The 20,930-nt window shown below is 33.9% G+C and overlaps 1 protein-coding gene across 3 annotated transcripts; it reads right to left on the reverse strand.

The window, feature by feature from the left end:
- Nucleotides 1–1,505: 1,505 nt before the first annotated feature.
- Nucleotides 1,506–20,412, reverse strand: LOC105139667 (protein ALWAYS EARLY 3-like). Of its 3 annotated transcripts, XM_011046200.1 has the most exons (20): nt 19,739–20,412; nt 19,492–19,615; nt 19,203–19,301; nt 18,884–18,946; nt 18,601–18,678; nt 17,888–18,062; nt 17,308–17,564; nt 16,889–17,228; nt 15,441–15,518; nt 14,085–14,305; nt 13,917–13,973; nt 5,627–5,950; nt 5,359–5,537; nt 4,971–5,253; nt 4,023–4,259; nt 3,273–3,413; nt 2,781–2,924; nt 2,478–2,696; nt 1,959–2,258; nt 1,506–1,849 (listed from the first exon to the last, which is right to left on the reverse strand). In XM_011046200.1, exons 2-20 carry the CDS (start codon nt 19,594–19,596, stop codon nt 1,685–1,687), a joined length of 3,465 nt encoding a protein of 1,154 aa, XP_011044502.1. In that variant the 5' UTR covers nt 19,597–19,615; nt 19,739–20,412; the 3' UTR covers nt 1,506–1,684. The 3 variants fall into 3 exon arrangements, with proteins under 3 accessions (XP_011044502.1, XP_011044503.1, XP_011044504.1); XM_011046201.1 differs by lacking the exon at nt 13,917–13,973; XM_011046202.1 differs by lacking the exons at nt 17,888–18,062; nt 18,601–18,678; nt 18,884–18,946; ... (1 more) ...; nt 19,492–19,615; nt 19,739–20,412 and having other exon boundaries at nt 17,308–17,881.
- Nucleotides 20,413–20,930: the final 518 nt, after the last annotated feature.

Consider the following 20,930-nt stretch of genomic DNA (forward strand, 5'->3'; position numbering starts at 1 on the left):
AAACAACAAATTTTTTACTTTTTAAAATTTTGTTAAAATTTTTATGTTCATATTAATTAAATGTAATGGCTTCACTAAAAATTGTTAAATTAGTTAATTTCAATACCTAATTTTACAAAGTACATGCGTATAAATTATCCATTTAATTTATAACAAAGAAATTGAAGAAACCTAATAAAAATGGGCAATCATATTTTAAAAGTACATTAGCTTTTTTTTTATCATCATGACTAAAATATTCATTACCATAAACTGTTAAATAACATGCCTTATATTATTCAACTATTTTTCTTAGGAGCATGAAAGTTTATTAATTGATCACAATATTACTTAATCAATAAATCAATAATTTATTAATTTATACCTTATTAATAAAAAAACTATCAAGGCATTCGTTAATTTTTCTCAAAAAAATAAACATATTATGTATATTGTGATTATATGAACATTATCTAATTATTGATTACAAATTATCATTATTCTATGTATTTTTTTCAAAAATTAAATTTTTTTAAAATTAAAAATTAAGTATCTTTTGAGCTACTAAAGAAAAATCAAGGTGACTTTAAAGTTATTAAATGATAAACAAATAAAGTTGAAGATGATAGTACAAAAAAATAAAATAAAAAAGCTCCCTAAGCAACAATCACGTTACATTATTTTCTTTTGCAATACAAGAACCTCACCAATATAAGAACACCACACCATAGCTTCTTACTACACCAAGAAAAGTTAGAAATGAGCTTCAATACGATTTAAAAGGAATTATTGAAGTTATATCTTACGAAGACGACCTTCAATCATGGATATATACAATTTTAATATATATAAATATTATTAATTTATATATCAAATAAAATCTACATATTTTTTAATATATTATTTTATAAATTTACTATATTAATCCAGATCAAGACCGGTAAAAATATTATTTAAACAAGGTTATTATCCCTTTTTTTTATCTTTTTCTTTTATTCTTTTTCCATTTTGAATTATATTGTCGAGCATCTTGATTATGCCAGTGAATAGTTCAAGTAAGCATTAACCCATAAAATCAAGAAACATCATTTAATAAACCATCTAGGTGGTGATCAAATGGTAAAGACTTGGGACTAAAAGGTATGCTCCCTCTGTGGTCTCAGGTTGGTTTTTTTGTTTTCTGATATTTTAGCCACTAAAGGCTTACATGGTCGTTAACTTTAGGGCCCGTAAGATTAGTCGCGGTGCGCACAAGCTGACTCGGACACCCACGTTAATCTAAAAAAAAAAAAATCATTTAATAAGCATTAAGGGTCTTGGCCTAACAGTGGAAGGAGCTTGTCTCCTTCCACTGCTCCTGAGTTTGAGTTCTTATATACACGTTTATCATCCCCGCGGTATCTTACATGCCTACTAGATTTGCAAAGTGTTCAATGAACTATAGGATTAGTCATAATACGTACAAGCTGACCCGGACACCCCCATAAATCAAAAAAAAAAAAAAAACATTATGTAATGACAACAGGACAGGACTATTGAGCTTACAGCGGGCGTAGAACCACCCGGTTCTCCAGCACATGTATTTGATTTCTGTTTGAAATAGGAAAAAGGGATAAAGAAATGATGGAGGGCAAAACACTTCTGATTATCATAGATTTTACTCAGATATTGTAAAAGAAAAGAAAAAAAAGGAAATGACTTTGAGCTACGTAGGTATCAGTGCTAATATCTGATTCCTAATAATGCCCATGCATTTCTGTATCTCTGCATAAATGGGAAGGTTTGTTGAACAACATGGCTTCAAACTTGTAACTGCAGAATCCAGTACCACAGCGACGTCACTCGGCGGAAATTGTCTTTCTGTACATCTCTGCAATTTGTTTGCTCAATACGATTAGGGATTGTTCTCAACAGCAATCAATGAGACATACTATTTTTGTAGGAGAAAAGGAAAGTACATTAAATATCCTAATACTTGCCTGAATCATTAGTAAAGTAGCTACACAGTGTGAAATAAGCTCTGTAGGGACTTGTACTTCATTTTGGGTGGACAAATTGTTAAACTTTGCATCAGGTGCATCGTTAATTGCCTCTGGATTTACTGCACAGGAACTTAATTGATCCTGAGAAGCCAGAGTACCTTGAGTTGAAATTGCAGGGATAGAAGATCTGATGGCTGGCACACTTAAATCATCTGCTGAAAGCTTATTATTTACAAAATCTATAGCGTCTTCAATACTATCAATGCCGCTTCCTTCCTTCTTCAAGGATGACATTGCCTGAAATAGATAAAAGATGCAGTATGAACAGTTGAGTACAGTGCAAGGCTCACCATCAAAGACATGCTAACAGCCCTACTTTTCTTCCAGACAACATATGAGCATAGAGCTCTAACTATATAGTACACTTACAAAGAGAAATAAAATTGGTGGAAGATTAATATTGGTCTCTAAAATAGCAAAATTTGCTGACAGATGCAGGAGAATTGTTTCTCATACCTGCATGGCTGCATCAACCATTGTCTGGGCTTTCGTTCTTGAACTTTCAACAATTTCCACCGCATGAGATCCAGATTCTTGAGTATCATCCATAGAAGAATTGAAGCAGCTGCTATGGCATGCTGGCTCATCTATATTGGCTACAGGCTTCAACAACAGATGAGGGTTGTTCCCTTGGTATGTGTTACGTTCCCTCAAGCAAAGGAGAGCAGAAGAAACCTGCATGAAGAAAGACAAGCAATTGGTGCTTGCATGATAAAGGAAAGGAATTGGATCTAAAAATTGTCCATGTATAGCTCATACCAGCTCATTGACCTCATTTAACTGTAGGAGTACAGCAGCATAGTGCTTTTTAAAAACTTCCGAATCCTTGAGAGAGTAATCTCCACGTTTTTGGCTTTCCATCACCTCATCATTCATGTGCTTCAACTCAGACACGACAGCCTCCTGCACATTTAAATATCCATCAGCTTTTTTTTCAAACACCATTGTCATCAGAATCATTCAAAAGGTTTTCTATACAAGTGAAAAGAGCAAATACCATGTGAAACATAAATAATAAACTTTATGCATTAATGATTAACTGATGCAAAGCCAATTTAAATAGTACTCAAAGTACATGAAAAGTGTGGTTATGCAAATAATGGTATATAACACTAAATATGAAATCGAGAGCCCATAAATGTAAAGAGATCATCACAGGTGATGCATCAATCCTTGATTGAGTAAACTAGTGAAACATATCAAAGTGAAAACATAAACAGTTTAGGCGTAATTAGCAATATGAAATACAACCTTTTTGTCAAGAGCTCTAGTTAATTCAGAAAGAGCATAGATATCAGCTTCCTTAGCTTGGATCTGTGCACAAAAAGAAGGCTGGGCACCAACAGTTTCACCTCCAATATTGACTTGTGTGTTAGAACCTAACAAACCCCCCTGGTAAAGACAATTATTCTTAGATAAATGAATAGTGATATAATTAGCAATATCAATGCAACCATAAGAAATACTTGGCAACATCAATGCAACCATAAGGCTGTGGAGTTATTCACGAGTTGATATAGCAGAACTTCAATAAGGACGATCCAATTAAAAATTCAATGGATACTGTTTAGTTCATCCATTACCAAAAAAAGATTAGGCAATGTTCTTGAATCTCATTAAATTGTACTCTCAGAGCTTGGGTCATTAAACTAGTTGAAACATAAAATATCCCTACAAAGTGCCATACTAGATTGTAAATGTGTTTTAGCATCTGACATGAAAACTCTTAAGAACATACATATGAGGCTTGGTTAAACATTTAAACCCCAAAGCATAAGTTACTACGTGAATATAACCATCAACAACATGACCCCACACCAAAGTACTCTTAGGCAAGTACTCAGAAATAAAACCACACTGCAGTTTAAATGCAAAATGATCCTCCATTTTTCAGCAGAAAACAGATTGTAATTGCTTAGCACATCTAACATTTAGGAAGACTTCAAAACTGATCAAATGTGATAAGCATATGGCTGAATTTAAATTCCAAGGACTGCGCACCTTTGGCTGCTGTAATAAATCACTACAAGGATAAGTCAATGGGGAAGTATGTGGAAGAGCACTGGCACCCTCCAGGTTCACACATGCTGAAAATTTGAATTCTTCCATCTTCTCTGCTGGTTGCACATTGATTTTGAGCTCATTTAAGTTCTTAATGTATCTATTCAAAGCAATATTGTGCCCAATCATAGATGCAGGCATGTTTTCCAGTGGATTCAAAGGCATGCAATGGACATCCTGCAGTAAAAAGGAAGACTTGAAACACGATAAATATACTGATTGAAGAGCTGAAATAAGATAGATTGGACTTTTGGCTCTTGAATGCAAAACAAAGTGAACGGAGGGCATAAAAGATATTTGCAGCATGTCCTAAAGTCACAATCTATTTTTCCTTGAGACAGAAGTGGAAAGTAAACTCACTTCATATGTTGGAAAAGTATACTGGAACAATTGTAAGCATCCAGAATACACATAACCAGCTTGATATTCAGGTATCCAAGTCACTGACATGTGAAGGTGATGTTTCAAGTATAATAGGCAGTTGTGTAGAAGTGTATTAAAACTTAAATGCATCGGTGCTGTTCACTGCTGATGGTAAGCTATCTCCTTGCAGAATAAGACAGTGGAAGAAAAAAGTTTTAGAGTTCATTTGCCTTGCCTAATTTTTCTGTATTCTGCAATTAGTTTCCTAGTTCGTGAATTGTAAGATAAAAAAGAAAACTTATAACTTTGGTAAGAAAAACAGATCCAATACCCTTAGTTTGTGAACTATCACTGCTAGTTACTTATATTTAGATCATATTCACCGTAACTGCAAGACAAACTTACCACAATTTAGTTAAGCAGGTGCAATTCAACAAACTATAAAGCACGAGCATACTGAAAGCCAGTCATTAAATGAAAATGTCTTATTCTCATAAAACAGCTCAATAAAGACAAATAACTTACCATGACAAATTCAACCCCTAGTTCAGGTCGGTCAAACTGAACACAGCAGCGACTATGATCAACAGTTAATATACTTCCATCATGAATCTCACTTGTCCTTGGATGAAGAGCAAGAATGCGTTGACCAACTGATAAAGGTCGGGCTAAATCAGTTGGTAGTCCATCCCTAGTTCCAGCACGAAGTTCTGCATAGTGTTCTCTAACAGATTCTCGATATTGGTAAAGCTTCTCTTTCTCTTCCTTTAAAAATTGCTCTGAAAATCTCCGTGGTTTACCAAGGGAACTGCATTGATGAGATAATTCAAATCAAATTCTCTAGCTAAGACTTCAAGGATATGTCAAAGATAGCATCAAACACACATGCAAGATAAAATTGGAAGCCACACACCTCCGAATGACACCCCATTCAACACGAGTTAGTCTTGGGATATGAGCCAATCCAACATGCTCCAGGTATTCAACAAATTCCCTTTTAGCAAACCATGGATAATCTATTGCACTATTGAACCATTCAAAAACACACCATCTTCGGACTAGATACCGGGAAAGGCAATTAGAAAGCTTTCCCTGCAATTATGAAATATACATATGAAAAAGATAACTAGATATTCGGGAAGTTAACTCATGGATTTGTAAATAATTAGCACATATCTAACCTTAAGACCAGGAACTCTGTCCTGGAATGAAGGAATGACAGTATTAGATTGGCTATTTACAATATTCTCTGAAGACTTCGAATCTCTCTCGATCAAGAGCTTTGGAGTGTTTAGCTTACGGCTACTCCTCACTTTAGTAGGCAAGTTGAATTGGTTGGATGATAAAACCCGTGTAGTAGTTGGAGCAGAATCATTCAATTCCCTTCCATGATTATTACTAGAAGAAGTACGTTCTGCAGGTTTCATCAATTTCCCTTCTTTTAGGTATGGGGCATCCTGCAAGCATTTTCCTTTACTCACAAAGTTATCATCATCTTTTGTAACCTACAACCAATCACAGAGATATAAGAATAACATCATTTAATAGGTCCTAGAAATAAAAAGTTTCTATGTAGAAAGCACATTGATAGTGAACTTAAGTGACACTGGGCAGATAAAAGTTACCAACACAATCAAAATGCAGACTAATATAACAGAGGATCAACACTATGGATGAACGATGATGTAGAAAAATTATCCTAAGAGTTTATAGACTAGATTGACAAGTTCAAGCCGGAAAAAAGTTATGCAAAGAAACCCAAAAGCATCTAATATGATGCCTAAAGTTATTGTTTTTCTATTTTAATTATTTTTCTAGTTAATTTTGGATTTCAATTATTTGTTTCCTATTAACATAGGAATTTTAATTGAATCAATATTTTACTATATAGTAATCCTAATGCTAGAGGGATTCTATTAATTAGATAAAATTTAATTAAAAATCATTTTTTATAAAGGATTTTAGGACTAATATAAATAGAAATGTATAGTTTATTTTATGGAGATTTCGATTATGATTCAAATTTAATAAAAATACCAGACAATTTTCTCTAGATTTCTCTACAGTTACATTTGTAACCACCATAAGGCTTGAGAACCCTAATTTTATCTTTACTATACGCTACATCAGATAAAATCAAAGTGGGTCAACATTCAGATCAATGACAAACCGATAAGAGAATTGTGGAGCACAACCATCTTTGTGACGGTGATTAAGGGATGAAGGCTATTTGGGATCGGTTAGATTGTCATTTAGTAGCGATTTGGTGACATCAACACCAGATTTGATGACCTTACAATTAGGCTTGAGGCAATATGGTTACATGCAAACAAGAACTAAGGAAGAAAAAAGGCACACGTCAGGGATGACACTACAACCAACCTATCTCTAAATCAGTTTGTGCAAATCCTTATGGCCAATATGAATATGGATATTCATCTGATGAAGATTCGAGGTAAGGTTACTAGAAATAATAGGTATTATCAAGACAACCGTATAATTTTTTTGTGGTGATTTAGGAGTTACTTGATTGTTTAGCTAAGTATAATTGCTTTTATGAGTATAAGTGAATTTCATATTCGAGAAATGATAAAAACTGTTGGGTTTAAATAGAAGCATATGGCCTTACTTTGGTGGGATAGGCTATTGGAGGCGAGAAGGTTAAAGACCTATTGAAACTTAGGAGTGGATGAAGCAATTGTTGAGAGGTAGATTTTTGCCCCTTGATTATTATCAACTTCTGTTCCATAAGTATCAGAGGTGCTCCCAAAGTTCCTAAACTATGCATGAATATGCAACGAAATTTTTAAATTAGGCAACGGATTGCCAGATAAGTAAAAGGATTGAAACCTGCCATTAGAGATAAAATCAAACTTTCAACGCTGCTAAATGTTATTGATGCACGAAATATGGCTTTTAAGGGCAAAGATGTTGATATAGGATAGAACCAATAGGAGATTTGATCATCAAATTAAGGCTCCTACTATAGAGCCTTGATTTACACCTGCTGAGAAGAGTAAACTTCCATTGACAATCAGTCCATCCAAGCAAGCTACTATTAGCTCTGACTATGGTAACAATAGGCCCCAAGCAATTTTGGACAAGGATAACCTGAAGAGAGATAATCCTCATGCCAAGCCACCTTCAATAAAGTGTAATAGATACAATCTGGAAAGGCATAGATCCATTGTATCTTCTTAAAGGAGGCTTGTGAACATGTTTGAACACGAGTATGAAAAGTGTAGAAAATGTAAAAAATTGTATCCAAAGGAATGTTGTGGTTGAACACGAGGATGAAAAGTGTAAAAAACGTAAAAAATTGTATCCAAAGGAATGTTGTGATCTTGATGGTGAAAGTGTGAGGATGATGTTAGTCAGATGTATATGGTGAGATGATTATTACTGACAACAAAAGTTGATGAAACATGACATCACAAGCTTTTTCATACCAGGTGCACAGTAAACCAACAAATGTTTTTCCTTATTGCTAATATGCTGCGAGAATATTATTGGTAAAGAAACTGTAGTTAAATTAGGTTTGAATATTGAGAAACATCCTAAACCTTAAACAATAGGTTGGATTAAAGAGGCACCAAAAGTAACAAAAATTGAAAGATTAAAAGTCCTTTTTTCATAGGTAAGTATAGGGATGAAGTTTATTATGATGTAATTTACATAAATTCTCGTAACTTGTTGTTTGGTAGGCTATGACAATATGAAGTAAATACATGGCATGGGGGGTGAGAAAACATCTATAGGTTTGCTAAGGACAATGTTAATTTTATTTTGATGCCTCTAAAAGGGAATTCCCAACCAAAAGCTCGAAAGGCTAGAGAAAAAGCATTCCTTACTATCACCCAATATTTGTTAGAAATTAAAAGAGATTTAAAGAAGATGAAGAGGTGCATGCTTTAATTGTGAAGTCCATGTTGTCCGAAGAAACTGAAAAGCCAATAGCGGTACCTGAAGCTATTAAGTCTCTATTACAGGAGTTTTAGGAAATTATTCCAAATGAGCTACCAAGTAAGTTACCTCCTATGCGCGATATCTAACCCTAGATTGACTTGATATCAAGGGCTAGTCTTTTAAATTTGCCTCATTGCAAAATAAGCCTAAAAGAAGGGGAGAAATAAAAGAGTTGTTGAAGAAAATGGCTAATTCAAGAGAGCTTAAGTCCATGTGCTATCCTTGTTTTACTAACATCAAAGAATGATGGTAGTTGGCGTTTATCTGTTGACAGTCATGCCATCAACAAAATCATTGTGGGATACAAGTTTTCAATTCCACAATTGAATGACATGCTAGATCATTTGTGTGGATCAGTTGTGTGGTGCAACAGTCTTCTCAAAGATTGACTTGAGAAGTTGGTAACCATCAAATTCGGATTCGACTAAGGGATGAGTGGAAAACAGCTTTCAAGATAAAGGATGAGTTGTATGAGTGGCATACCATTTGGGTTAATAAATGCACCGAACACATTCATATAGCTAATGAATAAGGTTTTATGATCTTTCGTAAATAAATTTGTTATGGTTTATTTTGATGATATCCTTGTGTTTAGTCATAATGCAGCATACCATATTATGCACTTGAGTGTTCTAGAGGCAGTGTTGAAAAACAACTTGTATATGAATCTGAAGAAGTGTAGCCTCATGACCAGAAAGTTGTTATTCTTGGGTTTTCAAGAAGAAACTGATGGAGTTGAGGTTTATGAGGAGAAAGTGATGGAGGGAACTTCATGATTGGCCCATGCCCAAGAAAGTTAGTGATGTGCAGAGTTTTCATAGCTTGACTACTTTTTATAGGAGATTTATTAAGAATTTCAGTAATATTGTGGCACCGATCACTAAATGTTTAAAGAAGGGAAATTAAAGTGGGGTGAGGAAGAAGAACAAAGTTTTGCCTTGATAAAGAAGAAGCTATACAATGCTCTAGTGCTTGCTTTACCCCACTTTGACAAGTTGTTTGAGGTTGAATGTGATACTTGTGGAGTGGGTATTGGCAAAGTTCTTTCCCAGGAGAATTGTCTTATAGCCTTTTTCAGTGAAAAGTTAAATGAATAAAAAACTTTATGTTGTGGTAAGGACTTTGAAAATTTGGGAGCGTTATTCAATCAATAGAGATTTTATCTTATATTTAAGTCATGAAGCTCTGAAATCTCTGAATATTCAGAAGAAAATCAGAACAGATATGATGGCCAGGTGGATTATATTCCTTTAAAAGTTAGTTTTAGTCTAATGCACAAAGCCAAAGTTTAAAACAAAGTAATTGATGCATTGAGTAGTCGAGTTGCTTGACTAATCACTTTTCATAGCGATATTTTGGGTTTTGAATGTCTAAAGGAGTTCTAAGCTGAAGATGCTGATTTTTAGAAGAATGAGAGAAGTGTTCTAATGATCAAGCTTATGGATATTTCCATACACATAATGGTTACTTAATGAAAGGTAATCGATTGTGTATTTATTGCAAATACCTAAGCAAGAAATTGATTCAAGACTTGCATGGTGGCGGATTAAAAGGTCATTAAAGAAGAGACAAAAAAATAATAGCTTTGGAGTATTAGTATTACCAGCCTCAACTCAAGTGTGATGCAAAAAAAAATTATTCAATGCCATTTTACTAGTCAAATAACTAAAGGAAAATCACAAAACATTAGTTTATACATGCCTTTACCTATCCTGAACATATCTAGGAAAATATTTCCGTGGATTTCGTGCTAAGTCTTCCATGAACTCAATAAGAAATGAATTATGTTTTTGATGTTACAGACAGATATTCAAAGATGACACACTTTATACTTTGCAAAAAGACTACGAATACGATCAATGTGGCTAGGCTATTTTTTCAACAGATGGTGATGTAAAACAATTATCCCACGAGTTTATGGACCAAATTGACGAGGTCAAGCCTGAAGTTACTATTTTCCCATTTTAATTATTTCTCTAGTTAATTTAGGATTTTAATTATTTCTTTTCTACTTAGCTTCGAACTTTTAATTTAATTAGAATTTTACTATTTAAAAATCCTAGTGCTAGATGGATTTGATTAATTAGGTAAGTTTTAATGAAAAATCTTTTCCTATAAAGGATTTTAGAACTAATATAAATAAGGATATCCAATTTATTTTATGGAAAAAAAAAAGACTATTATTCATATTTAATAAATACCAAAGAGTTTTCTCTAAATTTTTCTACAGTTCAGTATGTAACCATAGAGTTTGAAAACCCTAGTTTTATCTTCGTTATGCGCTGCGTCAGGTGGTATCAGAGCTAGTCAACATCCAAATCGATGGTGAACCATGAAAAGAATCATGGAGCAGTTGGTGGCAACCATTCTTGTGATAGTGATCAGGGGATGCAGGTTGTTTGGGATTAGCTAGATCATTATTCAGTAGCGATAACAACTTTAAAGGGCGAATGCAAACTAGGTTTGGCAACATCATTGCTAGATTTAATGACCTTATAACCACACTTAAGACACTAGGGTTGTGCACTAACATGAACTAGGAAAGAAGAGAGGCACACATCGAGTATGAAGCCCGCAACCAACTTGTCATTGGACCAGTTCACTCAAATCCCCGTGGTTAGTATAACTAAGTCCTAACCTTACCTTGGATCTATTTCTGAAATTCCACCTTGGTGATCACTTGTATATGTAAAATGTGTTGGTGAAAATGTACTTAATGTTGGTCATGAGACCTTGTCAGATCAAGACAAACAACCACAACCCAAGAGAAAAAAATCGATCAATGTGATTGAATGTCAGTATGAACAAGAACCTTTCAATAAAAGATGTTCAATTCAAACCTGATGAACCTGATGGAGAGGATTTATATGATGGTGAAGATCTTGCAAACAAGGACATGAATGAAGGACTTAATAATTTAATAATTTATGACAAGTCTTCTGTAGATATTATGGAATATTATTTTAGTGTTCTTTAAAATACAACGGTCACAATATTGGAGGACATAAATGATGATGAACTCAAGTTTGAAGTAGAAAACTGTAGGAATGAACTACAAGTAGAATCCATAGAAACAAAGTATAACATCAGATATTGATTGAAAGAAAAATGTAGGAATGAACTACAAGTGGAATTCATAGAAACAGAGTATAACATCATATATTGATTTTTCTTTGTTATACACGCACCAGAAATTAAATTTAAAATTCACATGTTAAAAATATGCTACTTCGTGAATAAGTTAGCTACAATATTATGTTCAAAGTAGTTGTTTATTTGGAGTGGAAAGGTTTGATTTCTAACTGATAACTCGAGGACAAGTTTTTCTCAATTAAGGGAGACTAACATAGAATAATTATCCCAAGAGTTTATGGACCAAATTAACCAGGTCAAGCCTGAAGTTATTGTTTTCATGTTTTAATTATTTTTCTAGTTAATTTTGGATTTTAATTATTTGTTTTCTACTTAGCTTAGAACTTTTAATCTTAATATTTTACTATTGAAGAATCCTAATGCTAGATGGATTCTATTAATTAGGTAAGTTTGAATTAGAAATCCTTTTCTATAATGGATTTAGGATAGGACTAATATAAACAAGAATGTCTAGTTTTTTTGTTGGAGAAAAAAGACTATTATTCATATTCAATAGAATACTAGAGAATTTTCTTTAGTTTTCTTTACAGTTTGGCATGCAATCTTAGGGCTTGAAAACCCTAGTTTTTTCTTCGCTATACACTACTTCAAATAGTGAGGTTGCATGGTGTTCCAAAATCCATCATGTCTGATAGATATATTAGGTTCCTTAGTCACTTATGATTACCTTTGTGGAAGATGTTTAATTCCTCTTTAAAGTTTAGTTGTACTACTCATCCACAAACTAATAGCCAAACAGAGTCTCTGAGTAGAACTTTAGGCAATCTGATTCATAGTGTTTGTGGAGACAAGCATAAAAAGTAGGACGTTGCATTGACTCGTGCATAGTTTGCTTACAACAATTCCAAGCATAGTGCTACTAGGAAGACACAATTTCAGATTGTGTACATGAAGCCTCCAAATTATGTACTTGATCTACATTCACTGTCCAAAGTTGTTAGGTTTAGCAAGTCACCAACTAAACAGGTACAAGCTGTGGATCAAGAAGTCATGAGGAAACTGGAAGAATTAGCTTCCAGAAATAAGCACACATTAGACAAACATAAATGAATTAAATTGTTTCAAAGGGGAGACATGGTCATGATTTTCTTGTGCAAGGACAGGTTTTCAATAGGCACCTATAATAAGCTGAAGATGAAGAAATATGGTATGCACAAGATACTAAACTTAACTTGAGGACGTGTTTTTCTTAAGTGGAGGAAATTGATGTAAAACAATTATCTCAAGAGTTTATAGATCAGATTGACAAGGCCAAGCCTAAAAAGAAGTCCACAAAGAAACCCAAAAGCATTTGATATGAAGCCTAAGTTTTTTTTTCTATTTTATTTTTCTAATTAATTTTGGGTTTTAATCATTTATTTCCCGCTTAACTTAGAAATTTTAATTTAATTGGTATTTTACTATTTAAAAATCTTAATGCTAGATGAATTCTATTAATTAGGCAAGTTTTAATTAGGAATTTTTTTCTATAAAGTTTTAAGACTAATATTTCTATAAAGGATTTTAGGACTAATATAAATAAGAATTTCTAGTTTATTTTATGGAGATTCATACTATTATTTGGATTTAATAAAAATACTAGAGAATTCTCTATAGTTAGGTCTGTAACCTTAAGGTTTGAGAACCTTAATTTTATCTTCACTATATGGTGCATCAAATGATATTTGTAATCCAAAATCAGTACTTACACACAGCAGGACAAAAAAGGGAAGAAAGAAAGAAATTAAAAGAAACGAAAAGGACCACACTTGAAAATTAAAAGGTCCCTACAAGATGCATTATAAACATATGATGCTGTGAGATACAACTTGAATATAATGATAACTATAGGGAGCCATAAATAACCAAGAACCAGTATCCAGTTTTCCAATTATCAATTGCAAAAAATAAGAGCCCAGGTGACAGACAGAAAATTAATTATTGACAACCACTAACATAATATTTTTTTGAAAAAGTGATGATTATCTATCTAATGGATTTCCTCCTACAAATAAATATAGGTAAGCAAGTAGGAAGATAAGTGCGTAAAATGCAATTATTAGTGCTCTCCTTGTTCCACAAATAGTTTGGGTAGGACCTAGCAGAAGTAAGGTCCCTAATTTAAGATTAATCCAAATAATTACAGTACAACTATAATAATACAAGTCATGATAAAACTTCAGAACTGAATGCAGGTTCCAGATTCATAAATTGCAAAATACACATCTCTATAAATGGGTTGAATTTGTCACAAGAACATTATGTCAGGGTGCCAGATGCATAATGTTATTATCCAAAAGATTGTAATCCATAGCATGAAGCATTGAAATAACTCATAGCAGTTGCTGATTAGAATGGAAAAGAATGACACACCTCAACCTTTTGAGATTCACCCAGACGAGAATCAGCATGCTTTGCATTTTCTGAAATCTGCAAGTTGTAAGCAACTTGCAGATTGGTAAACTCATGGAGTACAAAAATCTAGCAAGTAAAGTAAAAGGCATGAAAAATAGCATCAGCTATGGTTACAAAGATCCTTACTTTAGATGGCGAGGGCTTTTGTCTTCTTTTCCGCATTACAGGACTGATCTGATAGGGTGCTTCCTTTGCTTCTGGAATAGAAGTAACTTTATGGGTGAATACTTTTCCATGTTTAGTGTTCTTGAAGGAGATAGGTTTTACACCAGGAGAAGAACGATTCCCTTTCAGCTTAGACTTGACAACGATCCCGGTCTTTTCTTCCTCAACAGAAGCAGACAGCCCTGACACATGATAACAAAAGGTTGGATTAGAAATTCATCAAAAACAGAGATAGAACATAGAATGTAATCCTGTGCACTTAACCATTCAACAAGGAAAATAAAAAAAGATTTCAAAGAGCTTGAGAATTGTAAGAATATTTGTTTTCACGTTAAAACAGTCTGGGAGATATTGTTCATTACATGTAATATAATGATCCCTCTCTCACATTCATGCGGAGCCAAATGAGTTACTACATGAGAGCCCCGCATGAATGCAAGCGGAGAAGCATCTTACTGAAGAGATTGCAAAATCATTAACAACTTTTGCCATTGGCAGGTTTGAATAGTTGATTTTTAATGCATAAAATTTTTATCAGTGATCAAGAGAATCATGCTTGTATTGTTGCCTACCTTGCATTTACTAATGCCAGCAAGGAAGAAACAAAGAAGGAAATGCATGATAACTAGCTACGTGAAAAAGCATTGTCAAAATCACCACAAAGTTGTGTCTGAAGATTGGTCGGTTTGCTTTTGATGAAGACAACATCACAAAGCATAAAAAGGAACACCTGAAGAAGCATTTGTAAATTTGAATAAAAATGTAGAAATCAATGGCGAACATTTTTATTCAGATTGTGAAATTAGCTGCTGTATTAGCATACAAGCTTCTAAGCATATATTAAAGATCTATATGGGTAGATAATGCATGAGTAAACCGGTAAATTACCCTGATCTCTTGGATGGTAAATCAGTGTTGTTTGCCAGAGTGTTGTGACTATTGCTTTGGGCTTATACTAAAATATCACAAACCCATAAATTTTCCAAGCAATCTGAAAACTGATATCATTCTGGACCATTACAAGTGTAACTCAACAATAGGGATACATCATCCAATTAAATTCCTTGTCCTTGTTCAAAGTAACTTCAACAAAATAGTATTAGCTAGCTACAATATGTCAGTATGTAATATTTGCATGTAGCAACATCAAACTAACTTCAAACTACATCCAAGTTTCACTTGTAGTAAAGAATATGCACCTTAAAAGAAAAAAAATGAAAATAAAAGGGGCAGCCTAGCAAGAACAGGGAGCATCTGTTTCAGTCAGACTTCACATGAAGAAACTTAAATATCTTATGCAAAACATGTGTATCTTACCAGTGTCAACAGGTGTTTCTGGCAACCTCAAGGACAAATCAGCAAGTGCTTCTAAGGCATCAAAGTCGGTGTCTTCAACTACACAGAGAATTCAAGAAAAATGAAGCCAGATATAGCATGATTCAACAGGAAGGAGGGTAGTAGGTCAACATTGAAGCTCGATCAAAGTAGAGAAATAAAGAAAAATAGATCATCATGAACTTAAGCAATGGCCTAGAACAGAGACAGGGTGACCATGCCCCCCCACCCACTAAATTTCTTTTATATAACTCTTTGCAAGGATTATAACTGTTTAATGTATATGATTCCTTCAAGTTTTCCTATTATTCTGAACATTTGGCACCACTCAGTATTTAAGTGTTCCAAATTTGCATTTCCTCGTTAAGATGCCATTGATTATATGCATAAGGGTGAAACGTTTTATAGGAAACGGATTTAATGGTATTATCATAAAGGTCATTTTGATTCAGTTTCGCATTCCCAAATAAATATTAAGTATCTCCCAGTACACCCTGGAAATAACATGCCAAACATAGCAGTTTAGCTTAAAAAATTGATGCATTTGCTAGAATACTCAGGAAAATAATAATGGTCCCATTAAGTCAAAATCATATCCAATAAGACTGGATATTATACACATAACGAGGAAATATGAAAAGGATGCACGTGCAGAACATCTCATTGACTTCTATAGAAAAGCAATTAAAGCCTGAGATTTATTTTTTTCCCCTATTTTTCTGCAGTGGGAGGATGCGACGAGGCTTAATTTTTTATTTCATTTTTGTAGTAATTGATGAAAAACTTGGTTGGTCAAAGACAGTTATAGTTAGAAACAATTACGCTCTCATGCAGATATCCGCTAAAGTAAACCAGAATCTGTGATTGAATAGAATTATAATTAAGCAGATGATGATCAGTTTCTTAAAGCATGCATGATTTGAGACCAGATGCCTTGATATTCATTATCTTAAGACACCGGATTGCTTGCCATATGAGAGAGCACAAAATGATATATTTTCTATTTTCTTTCTTTCTTTGGCATCATCTCTGGCTTGAACCCATATAATGTTACAGCCAAAAGGAGAAATTTTCTTCTTAGTTCCATTTCCAGTAGCTTCCAGAATATAGAGAGTAAGGTTTTACACAATCTTCGAAAAAAGTAATCATGTACAATGACATGTTATTGCAGATTAACATCTTCCAGATAATAATACAGCTTCTATCTGCTCAACCAAATGAAGACTACAAAAAAGCATACAGCTGATGTTAATGGAAGTTAATAAATAAACAGCTAAACTGCACAATTATGAGATATTCCAAAGAAAGGAAAGATTAAAAAATGTCAGAATGGGCATTTTCAAGGAAATTAAAGCTTTCCTAGATATCAGAGTGAAAGAAGAACAGATAGCAGACAGGGGAACTTGGGTTAGTTAAAATCACAACCATACCTTCTCCAAACAGAACCTTCTTGCTTCTCTTTCTTGAACCCTTGGAGGACCGCACAAGTTTTGAATACACAACCTCCATTTCAATTTTTTCTTCAACAGCTTCCAGTTTCTGCCCTTCCTCTGTCCCACTGCAGGCTTCTCTTACATCATCCAAATGATTGTCTAAATTTTCTTCTACTTCTAGTGACCTCCTTCCATGGTATCTCCTTCCCTTCCAAAAGATTCTATCTCTTGCATAATCTCCACCGTAAGCATCCGTGCTGCCTAAGCTTAATTCACAACCCAACTCATCCATTTCACTGCCACGAAGCTTGGCACTCATCATCTCTGATTCAGCATGCTGAATACCACAATCAATTAATTAACAAATTCTATAGCAATCAGAAAAAATAATAGAAGCCACCAAATAAATGAAATACCATTTGTTCATCATGCTGAGCAGGTGAGGGTGTCTTTGTTTTTCTCTTAGGAGTTTGGGAAACTTGGGGAGACCCACCTCGTTGTGAAGCCTCAGTCAAGGCCAACGCTATCTCATGAGCAACATCATCATCAACAGCATCAGCCTTTACTTTCATACCTTGCCAAATTGGTGAAACATACTTCTCATTATCTTTATCATGGGAATATGTAACAGGTACACGAGGAGTCCTTTTCCCAACAGCCCAAGGCTTGCTTCCTAAAAGAAATCCAAATAAGTGGACAAAATGAACTTTAAATAACACAGTCATAATGGAATCCTTTTCACATTGCACGTGTGTTGCACGTGTATGTGTCTCAAGGAGAAGCAGTTTATGAGCAAGCATACAAAAGAACAAGCCAAAGTGCGAAGAAAAGGAACACATAAAATTGCCATCAACTTCAAGCATGGAAAAACGATGATACAATGTCATAAGCACTACCCATTAAAAGAAAAGAAAGAGCAGTATATACATATGTAGTAAGCTACTATATCCATGCAAGCACACAAAGACAGGGAGTCTAGGGGGGAGATCTTTCTACCAGAGCGTCTTTTCTTTAACAATGATAAGCAGCCATAATTTGATGCAGCTGGCTGGGACTGTAAAAGATCTAGAACTGGCGGTGCCTCTGATCCTTTGGTTACCCGAGCCCGCTTCTGAGGCTTTTGAGAGGGTCCTGTGCCCCCATTGCTTTCTAGCTCACTGTCACTCTCTCCCTGTCCATAAGCATGAGAGTCTAAATCATAATAGATAAAAATAGCACATGTAGAAAGAAATTTACCTCATTGTCACACTATACATATCAATGAATTTAAACAAAGAGACAATCACCAATATCCAAAAAACAAACTTAAAAGCATCCTTATTATATGTAATCATATAAATGAGACTAAATAAAGAATTTCAATATTTGTATGTATATGCATTAACAAATAAATGCCTCGACCTCTATTCAATTATTATTTTACATTTATTATCTATCCATCAATAGTTTGCCTCATTTAACTAGGGGTTCTAATTTATTTTAGCCAAGTGATTGACCAGTGAAAAGAATCAGCACATTTAAAGAAACAGATAGGGAAGGAGCAGAATCACTGTTGTGTTATAATGCTCATGGATGGCAAGAAGCTAGAATGGCTTCCAATCACCAATTTGCTCTCCCAGAACTTAGGATAGAATAATGTGGTAACCATTTCAAAAGCGCACTCCAGAATTAAGATACATATGGAATTCTACAAACCTTCCCAACCTTACCAGATTAGAGTAGTGATCTGTCATCATTGCAATTAGTCCAGCACCAGAAGCAAAGCCCTTTGGAAGAGATAAGTAAGCCTGAAAAGACAGCACATATCTATTACCAACTTCAACAAACGAGAGTCACACAGTAACAAGACAAAAATCACTGTCATGAAGATGGTAAAAATATCACTTCAATGTACCAAGACGGAAGTGATCAAGCAAATTTCATGCAGTAAAAAATCTAGAAGGTTTTCAAATCAAGATCAAATATTTGTTGGATATTGAATTCAACACTTACCTTATTCATAGTGTAAAGGGCTTCTACCATTCCCACAGATCGGTTCCGCACCACAGCAGCTACCTATCAGCCCCAATGTGGGGAAACAAACGGGGGAAAGAAAATAAGAACATGGTAAGGTAATGATGCAATGATCAATGTCAACAATAGGCTTGATTCCAAATGCATTATGTCAGATCACTTTCTCCCACAAAACTTTACTTTTCATACGATATAGGCCCATTTACCCCTTGCAAACTATATCTAGTAAAATGAACATGCCACCATAACTGAAAAGCAAACAAAGTCGGCAAGCAGGCGCTGGTATGCACTAACTAACCTTCTCCCAATCTTTCCCATGTTTCCGATACGCCTTATAGAACTGCTCTAGCTCTTCCTTACCCCATTGTGGCCCCAGCATTTTAGATAACTTCCTCTTCTGCACATAATTTTTTTTTAAGAGAGAGAGAGAGAAGAAATCACTATCTGGTCACTGATTCAAATCAAGTACCTTAACTTATAACATCACTTAATCAAATCAAAGATAAGATAATAATCCACCAACAAACATCATCATAATAATTTAAATCGTCTACAAAATAAAATAAAAAAAAGAAGCAAAAAATCACCCGCGGCTTGCTTTTATTAGCAATTTCTGCAGCATTTTTGTTAGGTGAGCCTTCATCAATGTTTGAATACCGCTTATTTACACTTCTTTTTCTCGACGGAGCCATCACTCACTTCTTCAATTACCTTAAAAAAACAAATACAAAAGGAACGAAAGAATTCAACGCAGCGATTCTCAATTTCACGAAATTCGCGAAGAAGAAAAGGGTGAACTTAAGTAAACGAAAGAGTGAAATTTAAACAACTGACCGATTTAATTGTAAGTTCATCGTAATGAAATCCTTCACTGGCTATGAAGAGAGGAAGAAGAAGAAGAGCAGAAATCGATCGATCAAGCGGCTACGAAGACGAAGAAGTTGGTTTTTTCTCTCTCGCGATAATGGGAGATAGAAAAATTGGGGGTTATAACCGCGAAACTTCAAAAAAAAAAAAAAAAAATCTTTTTTTTTCCTTTACTTTTGAGCATAGATGGCCGCATTAGTAGTTAAGTTTCGATTTTGAAAGTCAATTTCATTTTTTTAAAATGATGATTTAATACTCCATTATATATATATATATATATATAAAATTTATTTTTAAAACATCATTACAAAAAACTCTTAATTTAAAAATTATCACACGTGTTTTCCAAGTGAACAGCCATCTGCTTCTCTTCTCAATCACCTGAATATCTCACTGAATATCACTGTTGCCAGATCAAAACGCAGAATCGAGGCAACCAACTTCTCATCTTTTATCTTTAAATCGCCATTCTTGCCAGTAAAGGCCACCATCAAGGTGAACTGTTGGCTGGGATTCATCACCAGGCATGAAACCAGCAGATTGGTTGTTTATTTTCCATACACTGGTTCTCAGAGAGAAGACCTGAATGGTGTTTATTAGTTTTGTGACAACAAGGGAGCCTTACATTCTTGCATTCATCATTTAAGGAATTATAACCAAACCCTCAAGTTTCCCAGCCATTTATTCTCATGCATGGACTTTAATTTTCTATTATTATTTACACTAATTTTTTTATTAATAGATATAGAAAATAAATCCAAAAAAATCAGATGATTAAAGCTATGTACAATATTAAAAAGAGAATGATAAGTTATTACAAGCAAATTATTGAAATAATATTCTATTCTTTTGAATAGTTGTTAACAATATAATTAAAATTATATTAATTAATTCAGTTTAATTATTTATATGTTAATGACAAATAGAAAAAATATTAATTTTAATTTTTTTTCAAAACCATCTAAAAATAAAAATAAAAATTAATATCACAGCGAGACACAATACTTTTAGGTATAACTTAAATTCTTCAAAAAAATTCATAAATTTAATCAAAAACTTATTATAGGAATCACTTAGCCACACAAAAATAGCAATAATATTGATATTTATTTAAAAAAAGAGTCTATACAAAAAGTATTTATACTAGATAAAATTCTAA

Source organism: Populus euphratica, unplaced genomic scaffold (assembly GCF_000495115.2).
Source record: "Populus euphratica unplaced genomic scaffold, PopEup_1.0 scaffold280.1, whole genome shotgun sequence".
NCBI lineage: Eukaryota > Viridiplantae > Streptophyta > Magnoliopsida > Malpighiales > Salicaceae > Populus > Populus euphratica.

Bases quoted from the DNA above. Each gene is read 5' to 3' on its own strand.
- LOC105139667 (XM_011046200.1), bottom strand. From the start codon at position 19,596: ATGGCTCCGTCGAGAAAAAGAAGTGTAAATAAGCGGTATTCAAACATT. The intron at 2,925-3,272 runs GTTGTATTTCAT...TTAAATGTGCAG, and splicing joins CTAGAGCTCTTGACAAAAAG to GAGGCTGTCGTGTCTGAGTT. The intron at 2,697-2,780 runs GTATGAGCTATA...TTCTTCATGCAG, and splicing joins TAAATGAGGTCAATGAGCTG to GTTTCTTCTGCTCTCCTTTG.